This window comes from Leptopilina boulardi, unplaced genomic scaffold (genome assembly GCF_019393585.1).
Source record: "Leptopilina boulardi isolate dan_hultmark-lab unplaced genomic scaffold, ZJU_Lbou_2.1 LbouV2_55, whole genome shotgun sequence".
Taxonomy (NCBI): Eukaryota; Metazoa; Arthropoda; class Insecta; order Hymenoptera; family Figitidae; genus Leptopilina; species Leptopilina boulardi.
In genome coordinates this window covers 1,083,757-1,096,451 of record NW_026138000.1, presented here as the reverse complement: position 1 = coordinate 1,096,451, position 12,695 = coordinate 1,083,757, and the positions used below count along the sequence as shown (strand labels likewise).

At 24.0% G+C, this 12,695-nt stretch overlaps 1 protein-coding gene across 2 annotated transcripts in view; it reads left to right on the top strand.

Moving 5' to 3' along the window:
• LOC127290025 (uncharacterized) overlaps nucleotides 1-12,695 on the top strand; it is a 124,928-nt gene that overhangs the window by 810 nt on the left and 111,423 nt on the right. Inside the window, exons 1-2 of one of the 2 annotated variants that reach the window (XM_051318388.1) lie at nucleotides 200-589; nucleotides 3,106-3,219. In XM_051318388.1, coding sequence (XP_051174345.1) covers nucleotides 3,130-3,219 — 90 coding nt within the window. In that variant the 5' untranslated portion in view covers nucleotides 200-589; nucleotides 3,106-3,129. Of the gene's footprint in view, nucleotides 1-199; nucleotides 590-3,105; nucleotides 3,220-12,695 lie in introns of those variants that run through there. The other variant, XM_051318389.1, reaches the window with a different exon arrangement.

Here is a 12,695-nt window from a genome sequence, read left to right as displayed (position 1 = left end):
AACGCAAGTGTTGTCATGGCAACAATTGTGTAAGACAAGAAAAGGGATCATCGAGTATGTTACCTACCCATCCCTGTTTAAGCCGCATTTTCACTGTTACCGTCTCTGCTAAATTTTATAGATCCCATGAATTATCAATTGAAAATCAAGTAGTAGTTTCCTATTTTCACCACCAGATGGCAAATAATTGCAATTGTCGCGGTCAATGAACGTGAAAATATTTTTTTTTTTTGTCAGTGTGTGTATAATGTTTTTTTTCTGTTTAAAAAAAAAAATATATATATACACATACAGTATAAATAAAGCGGGAATTATCTCATCATAAAAAAATATTGGCGAGCTCATGAATATTACTATTACTAATAATAATAATAATAATAATATTAAAACAATTTTGACAATTATAATAACCAATAAGTGAATGTGACAGTGTTTGTTTTTTTTTGACATTTCATTAATAGTAAAATGTGTTGAAAATTTTATAAATAAAATACAATTTCTCAGTGTATGTGTTATATATATTTAAAAGAAGAATAAGAAAACTTTTACTATCGTGACATATACACAAACACAATTTATTCAGGCCAAGGTAAGCAAGTTTATTTTTTTTAATTTAATTATATTGTCCAATTTTTTTTTCGTATTTTATATTTTTTATATATATATATATATATATGTGTGTGTATAATTTGGAAAAATTCTATTTTCTTTTTTTTGTTATTTTTGTACAAATTGAAAGTTTCTTTATATAATTACCGGTAACTTGGGATTTTATTTTACTTTATCCTTGTTTTTTGAAAATAATTTTTGTTTTTATGTTGGGGGGTTTTTTTTTTCTTAAATTAAAAGTAGAAATTAAAATCACAGTGATTTAGTAAAAAAAAAAATTGTTTATGTCCATATAGGAAAAAGTGAGGTTAGGTTTATGTTTATTTTTTGTAAAAGAAATAATAATAATAATAATTCATAGTGCATTTTCGTTTTAGTTTTGTGTATTTTTAATGTAAATTTAATTTAATAGAATTTAATATTTTATTAATTTTATTAAATATGATTTAATATTTTTAATTAATTAAATTTAATAGAATTTAATATTTTTAATTAATTATATTTAATAGAATTTAATATTTAATTAATTTTATTTAATTAATTAAATTTAATAGAATTTAATATTTTTTATTAATTATATTTAATAGAATTTAATATTTAATTAATTTTATTTAATTCATTTAATTTAATATATTTTAATAATTAATTAATTTAATTTAATATAAAGTTTTTTTTCCTAATTAAGGCATTTTTTTGAATATAAAAAAAACTGTATATTAATTGATATATTTTTAATTAAAAAAAAAAAAAATTATATACGAAAATTATGTTTAATTTAACGTGATTTATACTAAATATAATAAAAAGAGAGATATATATATATAGGACACGAAATAAGTATAGGAAAAAAAGGGGTTCAATATTATAGGATTATATAGATATCGTCTCTTATCAATGGCAATTATTGACCTATTGCCGCTTTTGTTTACACATATGTAACCGTTGTGCGTGCGTTTTCAAAATATTTACTCTAGAAATAATTTTTATTTTCCCCTTCCCTTTCATCTTTTTATCCCTCAAATTTAGATCACCAATTATTATTATTATTATTATTATTATTATTATTATTATTATTATTATTATTATTATAATTACATTAATAATAATAATAATAATTATAAATATTACTACTATTATTATTACTATTATTTTTAATTTAAATGTTGTGACATAACCTTCAAATATGAATATTGATATAATTATTAATATAATATATATAATTTTATCGGTAAAAATAAAAATTATTAGAAATAATTATTCCTTGAAATTTAAGTTTTCCATTGATTGCAAGAACAATAAAAAAAAAAAAATTGTTGCTGGGTTTTTCGAGTAATTAAAAAAATAGTGCGAGTTTGAAAAAAAATCAACCATTCCCTATAGCTCGTATAGGCTGCTTCATTCGTGCTTCAGGGACGGAACAAAAAAAATTAATGAATGGGTGCTATTACGTTGGGGGGGGGGCACTATTTTTTTTATTTTTAATTTATTTGTTATTATTATTTTTATTTCATTTATAATTTTTTTTTTATTTTATTTATTTTGATTCTAATTTTCTTAATAGAAAATAAATATTCGTATAAAAAATATTATAAATATTAACTAAATTATTTATATATAACAAATGAAATAAAAATTATTGTTTTTTTTTAACAATTGGATAATATTTAACATGGAACAATTTACAAATAATAGAATTTAATTTGTTTTAATTAAAAAAAAAAAAATGAATTTCAAAAATTACCAAATAAAATATTAATAATAATAAATATAAATAATAATAATAAATAAAATAATAATTATAATATATAATAAATTAAATTAATCAATAAAATATTATAATATAATAAATTAAATTAATTAACAAAATAATTAAATATTTATTATTATTATATTAATTTATTTAATTAATTAATAATTATATTTTGTAATCTATTGTAAAAAAATAATTTTTTTTAAATCTCATTTTTTCATTGATAAAATAAAAGGTGAATTCACTTTCATGGGGGGGGGATTCAAACTGTGATGAATAATAAATTAAAAACTGGCTACACATGAAACCATTTGCTTTCAAATATATATATCTATACATATGTATATATAGAGGGAGAAAAAGAGCAGAGAATGTATCTCACTCGTGTTTCAGGTCGACATTAATGCAAAAGAGATTTAAGGATTAGTGAATCAAACTGCTGGTTGGAGATTTACCATATATACCTATATATATATAATATAATCGTATTTTCTTTTGCTTTTAGTGAACAAAAAAAAAACTATTAATAAAATTTAACTTTTAACGTCGAGGCTTAAACAAAACTGCCTTTATAATAGACTATATAAATTTTTTATTTTATTTCAATTAAATGAAAAAAAAGTGACATTGCATAAAAAAAAATTTAATTTTAATTTAATTTAAAAAAAAAAAAATGCAAAAAAAAATAATTAAAAATAAAATATTATATTAAAATATGTTTTTCCTTTTTTGTTTTTTGTCAACAGAAACCACTTTACATTTACATAAAAATGACACTTCCCTGCTTACCACTGGACATTGCGGTTCCACCAGGTGTTTTATCTCGACGTGGTGCAGTCACACTTGCAACAATTTTCGAGGTAAAGTGAAAAAAAAAAAATAATAACAATTTCAACATATTTTTCATTTTAATTGCGGTAAAAAATTTTTTACATCAATATTTTTTCTATAAATTGTCATTTCTTTTTTTAAAACAATTTTCTACAATAAAATCTATTTTTTATATATTTACGAAATTTACGTAAATTTACATAAGTAACGTAACTCTACGTAAGAAACGTACACTTACGCAAATAACGTAGCTCTAGACAAGTAACTCATACTTACGTAAATAACGCAACTCTACGTAAGTAACGTAAATTTACGTAAATAACGTAAATCTACGCAAGTGACGTAAAGTTACGTAAATAACGTAAATAACGTAAATCTACGTAAATAGCGTAAATTAACGTAAATAACGTAAATCTACGCAAGTAGCGTAAATTTACGTAAATAACGTAAATCTACGTAAATGACGTAGCTCTACGTAAATTTACGTAAATAACGTAAATCTACGTAAATGACGTAGCTCTACGTAAATTTACGTAAATGACGTAGCTCTGTGTAAGTGACTTACGTGAGTGACGCAAATATACGCAACTATCTCGATTTACGTAAGTGATAACAGTAACGTAATTTACGTACATTTGCATCACTTACGTATGTGATGCAAGTTTACGTAACTTAAGTAAGTTACTCAAATAAGTTGCGATACGCAACTGTATCGCAATTTACGTACATTTGCTTACAAGTAGCGTAAATATACGTATTTTAAGAAAGTGACGCGAATTTTTACGCATGTAACGAAAATATGCGTAATTTACGCAAATTGTTTACGCTATATACGCAGTTTGTATTATTTATATATACGTTAATTACGTAATTTACGTAAGTGACGCAAGTATATGTAATTTACGTTGTAATCATTTACGTAAATAACATCCTTGCTGCGTTATTTACGTAAATTACGTATATTCGCATAACTTTATGCAATTTATGTATGTAACGTAAACATAGATAAATAACGTAATTTGCGTAAAGAGGGTATATATACGTAACAATTATTTTTTTTTCTTTAAAATAAATTTCAATTTACTAATTAAGTGAAATCAATTTAACTCATTCAATTAATAATAAAGTAAAAACGCGCAAATTGATAAGTAGGTCAGTAACATAATTATTTATATAATTTACATAATTATTTAACAAGAACAATTGTTGATGAAATTGAGCAAAAAAAAAAAAAAAAAAAAATCAAAGAAAAGATAATTTGTACGAAATTTAATTTTGATTATCCCCATGAGCCTTGGTTATGTATAGATATATGTGATATATATATATATACACAATGATGTACACAAGAGAGAGAAAGGCTTTCAGGTGCGTGAAGTTTGGATCGATACTGCAAGCGACTCATTCCCTGGGCCGCGGTCGCGACAAGCCCCTGCGACCAGCCATCCGCAGCACGCGATCGTTCTAAAATTAAATGACTGCCTTGGCTGATCTTACCCCTCGAGCGTTACACGTGCCAGCCACCCCATGATAATATACTTTTATATATATATATATATATATATATATATACGTATAGGAAAAAAAAGTGATAGAAAGAGAAAGATATAGAAAAGAGAAAAAGAGAGACAAACTTTCAAAAATACATTAACATTGACGATGAGATGATGAGGGCAAAGTGAAATTTCCTGGAAATGAAGTGTTGATCTTCTCCTTTCGTTCAGTTATTCTGTACTTTTAATGAAATTCGTTTTTTTTTCTTTCTTTTCTTTTGCCTTATTTACTTTGGGGTTTAATCGTAATCTCCCTTTTCCTTTGAACTCGTGCCTTTTTTTTTTTATTCTAATTTGAGAATAATTAATTTTTTTTTATCTATTTTATTAATTTCGGAAACGTAAGAATAAGTTATAAAAATCAAATTTTGGAATTTTTATTTAATCGAATTTTATTAGATTTAATTTTCATTGAGATGAATTTTATTTTTTTTTTCTCTTATTATTTAGTGGAATTTTTATTAAAGTGATTTTCTATATTGGAGATTTTTTATATTAATGAAAATTTACATTAGGGATTACATTTAAATGAATTACATCAATTAGAGGCGAAAAAAGATAAATTTAAAATAAAAAAATTTTTATTTGTTACGGAATGACCCCAAAAAAAATCAAAAAAACGGTTATAACATTCACAAAAATTAACGGATCGTTATGAAACTTGATAATTGTGTTCTTCGCAATGAATGATATTATTTTTAGGTGAAAAAATACAAATTTAGGGAAAAAAAGAGGAATAATTAATACGGAATGACCCCAAAAAAACTCAAAAAACGGTTATAAGATTCACAAAAATTAACGGATCGTTATGAAATTTGATAATTGTGTCCTTCGCAATGAATTACATTATTTTTAGGTGATAAAATACAAATTTAGGAAAAAAGAGGCATAATTAATATGGAATGACCCCAAAAAAAATTAAAAAAAACCGTTATAACTTCGAAAGAAATTAACGGATTCTTATGAAACTTGGTAATTTTGTTTTTTGCCACAGAAGAAATAGTTTTATTGTAAAAAAAACAAATTTTTGAAAAAAAGTATATTTATTACGGAATGACCCCAAAAAAACTCAAAAAACGGTTATAACATTCACAAAAATTAACGGATCGTTATGAAACTTGGTAATTATGTTCATTACGATAAATGACATTTTTTTTATTAAATAAAGATACAAATTTAGAAAATAAATGTATATTCATTACGAAATGACCCCAAAAAAAGTTCGAAAAACGATTAAAAATTTCATAAGAAATTAACGGATTATTATGAAACTTAGTAATTATGTTCTTTAAAATTGATCAATTAAAAAGAATATAATTACCAAGTTTCATAATGATCCTGCAATTTTTTTGAAAGTTATAATTGTTTTTTTGGATTTTTTTGGGGTCATTCCGTAATACATTTACGTTTTTTTTCCAAAATTTGTATTTTTTCATCTATAACGGATGCCATTCATTGCAATAAACATAATTTCCAAGTTTCACAACGATCCGGTAATTTTTTTTAAAGTTATAACTGATTTTTGAATTTTTTTGGGGTCATTCCGTAATAAATATAAATTTTTTCAAAAATTTGTAATTTTTTGCAATAAGACAGTGTCATCTATCGCAAACTACCTTATTATCAAGTTTCATTAGAATCCGTTAATTTTTTTGGAAGTTACAACGGTTTTTTGAACTTTTTTGGAGTGATTCCGTTAAAAATTTACGTTTTTTTTCCAAAATTTGTATTTTTTCACCTGTAACGGCTGCCATTCATTGCAATAAACATAATTTCCAAGTTTCATAACAATTTGGTAATTTTGTTGAAAGTTATTTTTTTTTTTTAAATTTTTTTGGGGTCATTCCGTAATAAATGTAAATTTTTTCAAAAATTTGTAGTTTTTTGCAATAAGACAATGTCATCTATCGCAAACTACCTTATTGTCAAGTTTTATAAGAATCCGTTAATTTTTTTGGAAGTTACATCGGTTTTTTGGATTTTTTTGGGGTCATTCCGTAATATATTTACGTTTTTTTCCAAAATTTGTATTTTTCTCATCTGTAACGGATGCCATTCATTGCAATAAACATAATTTCCAAGTTTAATAACGATTTGGTAATTTTCTTGAATGTTATAACTGTTTTTTGAATTTTTTTTTTGGGTCATTCCGTAATAAATGTACATTTTTTCAAAAATTTGTAGTTTTTTGCAATAAGACAGTGTCATCTATCGCAAACTACCTTATTTCCAAGTTTCATAAGAATCCGTTAGTTTTTTTGGAAGTTACAACGGTTTTTTAAACTTTTTTGGGGTCATTCCATAAAAATTATCTGCTTTTTTTCCAAAATTCAAATTTTTTCGCTTGTAACGGATGCCATTCATTGCAATAAACATAATTTCCAAGTTTAATAACAATTTGGTAATTTTCTTGAAAGTTATAACTGTTTTTTGAATTTTTTTTTTTGGGTCATTCCGTAATAAATGTACTTTTTTTCCAAAATTTGTAGTTTTTTGCAATAAGACAGTGTCATCTATCGCAAACTACCTAATTACCAAGTTTGATAAGAATTTGTTAATTTCTTTAGAAATTACAACCGTTTTTTGTTTTTTTTGGGGTAATTCCGTATTCAATATACTTTTTTTTTCGAAAATTTGTAGTTTTTTTGCAATAAGAAAATGTCATCTATCGCAAACTACCTAATTATCAAGTTTTTTGTGAATCCGTTAATTTCTTTGGAATTTACAACGGTTTTTTTCCAAAATTTGTATTTTTTCATCTGTAACGGATGTCATTGATTTTGTAATGAACATAATTATCAAGTTTCATAATGATCCGGTAATTTTTTTTTTTAAAGTTATAACTGTTTTTTGAATTTTTTTTTTTTGGGGTCATTCCGTAAGAAATTTTTTTTTTCTCCCGATATTTGTTTTTTTTCTTCATCTTGCTAATCAGGGGGTTTTTGGGGTCGCTGATTACGAATTCGATGTTATTTTTTAAAAAAAATTTTAAATGGCCAACGTTTTTTTTTGCGAATTTGATTAAATTCGCTTAAAATTTTGTTACGTAGGGTTTTTTATGTTCGCTGATTACGATTTTATTATCAGTTTTTAAAAATTCAAAATATCGGAAAATCAGAATCAAAATCAGTGATACGAAGAAAATTTTTATTTTGAGGTTATGAGTTGAATATAAATTTTTTTTTTTTCGCCATCACTTGTTCTTGTACTATACATATATATATGGATACAATCAATAAAAGTAAATCGTAACGTGAAATACGTTGTCGTTAACTCGATAATTGAATATCATCTTCTAAATTTAACGATGTTCTTTTTTACATATATATATATATATATATATTTTTTTTTTATTATTATTATACCCAGGAAGAACAGTTCACAGTTTCTTAATGACTTTTTCTCAACGTCTTTTGAGGGTCGTTTTCGAACCTTATAAAAAGAGAAAATAAAAGAGAAAGAGAAAAAGAGTTCGACCTCTGTCGGGTAACGCCGACTTTTCTCGTTGACGTTTTAATGACGAAAGAGAGAAAGAGAGAAAGAGAGAAAGAGAGAGAGAGAGAGAGAGAGAGAGAGAGAAAGACAAAGAGTGAAAGAGACTTTTGCTCTCCGCTCGACCGCAAAAAACTCTTTTCATCGATCTTAGGTTAGAAGTGTCCACATTCGCCAATTGGTGGCAGGACACTCGCTGTGAGAGAGAGAGTCGACCAATCGCGGTCGACTTTTTCCATCATAACAACGTACACGTCTCTTGTTACTTTCTCAATGAAAAATCGTGTGTGTGTGTGTTGTTATTTTTTTTTTTTTGGTTTTTTATTTTATTTTTTTTATCCGTAAGTGCATTATTTATTAATTAATAATTTATTATTATTATTAATTTTGTTCTTCTTGTTGACATACTAACAGTTGTCGTCTATTTTCGGGGCGTTTTTTTTTTTTTTTTTTTTTTTGTTAGTGAATTGTGTGGAATTTAAAGTTGAAAAGAATATTTTGTAAAAAAAAAAAAAAATACAAAATGATACCTTATTCAACTTGTCTCACCTTTGGCGGACATCGTGATGCCCGGCTTTGGGTAGTCCTCGACAATGTGCTTTCTACCATTCCGGTGAGTTAACGAAAACGCACGATTTCACACGAGAGTCATATATTTAACATAAATTAACAATAATAATATTATACGTAATTACAAATTTTATATTTTTTACTATTTATAACAATGACAAAAATTGTAATAGTAATAATAATAATAATAGTAATAGTAATAATAATAATAATAATAATAATAATAATAATAATAATAATAATGTATAATATTTAAATATTTATTATATAAATATCATATTTCAAATATAATATATAATAATTATATAATAAATAAAATATGTGACGAGCTCTGAAGAAAAGGGACCTTAAAAGTAAAAAAAATTATAGGTTATGTTTTAAGAATTTCGAAGTGAAAATACACACAGAGAATCAATTTTCAAAAATACAAATTTTTATTTGTTCGAAATTTTAATTGTCAGGATTTTTATTTAACATAATAGACGAAAAAATACAAATTTCGGAAAAAAAGGGTAAATTTATTACGGAATGACCCCAAAAAAATCCAAAATACCGTTGTAAATTCCAAAGAAATTAACGGATTCTTATAAAACTTGGTAATTGTGTTCTTTGCAATATAAATAACATCCTTTAGATACGAAAAAATACAAATTTAGGAAAAAAAGCGCATAATTATTATGGAATGACCCCAAAAAAAAACCAAAAAACGATTGTAATTTCTAAAAAAAATTAACGGATCGTTATGCAATTTGATAATTATGTTCTATGCGATAAATGACATTCTTTTACTGCACAAAGATATAAATTTCAAAAATCAAAGTATATTTGTTACGGAATGACCCCAAAAAATCCAAAAAACAGTTATAACTATCAAAAAAATTATCGGATCCTTATGAAACTTGGTAATTATGTTCTTTAAAATGAATGGCATCTTGTAAAGGCGAAAAAATATAAATTTTGAAAAAAAACGCATAATTAATATAGAATGACCCCAAAAAAATTCAAAAAAACCGTTAAAACTTCGAAAGAAATTAACGTTTTCTTATGAAACTTGGTGATTTTGCTCTTCGCGAAAGATGACATTGTTTTATTGCAAAAAAAATACAAATTTTCGAAAAAAAATTATATTTATTAGGGAATGACACCAAAAAAATCCAAAAAACAGTTATAACTTTCAAAAAAAAATTTCGTATTGATGTAAAACTTGGTAATTATGTTTTTTGCAATGAATGGAATCCTGCAATAGCGAAAAAAATACAAATTTTCAAAAAAAAACGTATAATTATTATGGAATGACCCAAAAAAAAATTCAAAAAAACCATTAAAACTTCGAAAGAAATTAACGTTTTCTTTTGAAACTTGGTAATTTTGTTCTTTACGACAGATGACATTGTTTTATTACAAAAAAACTACAAATTTTTGAAAAAAATGTATATTTATTACGGAATGACCCAAAAAAAAATTCAAAAAACAGTTATAACTTTCAAAAAAATTAACGGATCGTTGTGAAAATTGGTAATTATGTTCTTTGAAATGAATGGCATCTTGTAAAGGCGAAAAAATATAAATTTTTTGAAAAAAAGGATATTTATTACGGAATGACCCGAAAAAAAATTCATAAAACCGATTGTAACTTCTAAGGAAATTAATGGATCGTTATGAAACTTGGTAATTATTTTTATTGCAATAAATGGCATCCTTCAAAGGTGAAAAAAATACAAATTTAGAAAAAAAAAACGGTAGAATTATTATGGAATGTCCCCAAAAAAATCCAAAAAACCGGTTGTAACTTCTAAGGAAATTAACGGATCGTTATGAAATTTGGTAATTGTGTTCTTAGCAATAAATAACATCCTTTAGATACGAAAAAATACAAATTTAGGAAAAAAAGCGCATAATTATTATGGAATGACCCCAAAAAAAACCAAAAAACGGTTGTAATTTTTAAAAAAATTAAGGGAGCATTTTGGAATTGGGTAATTATGATCTTTGCAATAAATAACAACGTTTATAGGCGAAAAAATAAAAATTTAGGAAAAAAGTGCTAAATCATTATGGAATGACCCCAAAAAAAAAAAAATTCAAATTATTCAAATTATAACTTCTATAGAAATTAACCGATTTTTATGAAACTTGGTAATTATGTTCGTTGCGACAAATGACATTCTTTTAATGCAGAAAGATACAAAATTTAAGAAATAACCGTATATTTATTACGGAATGACCCAAAAAAAAAATCCAAAAAAACGGTTACAACTTTCAAAAAAAATTGCCAAATTATTATGAAACTTGGTAATTATGTTCTTTTTAATTAATGAATTTCACAGAACATAATTACTAAGTTTCATAATGATCCGTTAATTTTTTTTTCGTTTTGAAATTTTTAACCTTTTTTTTGGGTCATTCCGTAATGAATATGCATTTACTTTCTAAATTTGTATTTTTCTACAATAAACAAATGTCATTTATATTGTAATGAACATAATTATCGAGTTTCATTAAAATCCGTCATTTCTTTAATATTTTTAATTGTTTTTGAGTTTTTTTCGGGTCATTCTGTAATAAATATACTTTTTTTTCAAAAATTTCTATTTTACTTCAATGAAGTAGTGTGATTCATTGCAAAGAACAAAATTACCAACTTTCATAAGAGTGCGTTAATTTTTTTCGAAATTATAACAGTTTTTTTGAATTTTTTTTTTTTTTGGTCATTCCACAATAATTATGCCCCTTTTTTTCTAAATTTGTATTTTTTTCACCTGAAAATAATGCTATTCATTGCAATGAACACAATTATCAAGTTTCATAACGATCCGTTAATTTTTGTGAATATTATAACCGTTTTTTGATTTTTTTTTGGGGTCATTCCGTAACACATAAACATTTTTTTTTCTAAATTTGTCTTTTTTCGCCTCTAATTGATGTAATTCATTATAATGTAATCCGTGATGTAAATTTTCATCATAATATAAAAAAAGTTTTTTTTTAGGGTCATTCCGTAACAAATAAAAAATTTTTTTTTTCAAAAATTTGTTTGTTTCGCAATTTTGCAGAAAAATCGGTTTTATGGAAATTCACTGAAATAATAATTCGAACAAATGAAAATTCATCTGAAAAAATAAAATGAAAATTCTATGCAATGAAATTCTACCCAATAAAAATTCTTTAAAATGCTCTATTATATTAAATAAAAATTCGAGGATATAAAAATTATGACAAATAAAAATTTGAACAAATAAAAATTCTGACAAATATAAATTCTGTGAAGTGAATTTTCGATTATATAAAAATTCTATAATATAGAAAAAAATCGTTTCGATGAAAATTCTTGCAAAATATACTAATTCGAACAAATAAAAATTCGGCTCAAAAATAATTATGACAAATAAATTTCCATAAAAAGACAATTCTAACTAATGATTTTAGAGAATATAATCATGCGTTCCACCTATTTTCGTTTTTTTGGTTTAATTTTCTATATTTATTTTTATACGAAATAAAAAAAAAAATTTTTATTTGACACAAAATAAAATTTTTATTTAACGCAAATAAATATTTATTTATTATTGAAAAATTAAATATATATATATATATATATATATATATTTATTGAATTCTGAAACAGATATATTTATTTTACTCTCTCTGGATGAATATATATATATATATATATATATATATATATTACATTTATTGCGAGAAAAATAGAAAGAGAATTTTTTTATTTAATTTTTTTTTTAAATCCCTATTGAAAAACCTGTAAATTGGATTTGAAAGATTAATGAAAATTTGATTTGTTATAATCCTCTACTAAAATCCGTCATTTATAAAATAAAACTGGCAGAAACACACATTAATTGTAATCAAACGCCGTTGAAGTGGCTGAATGC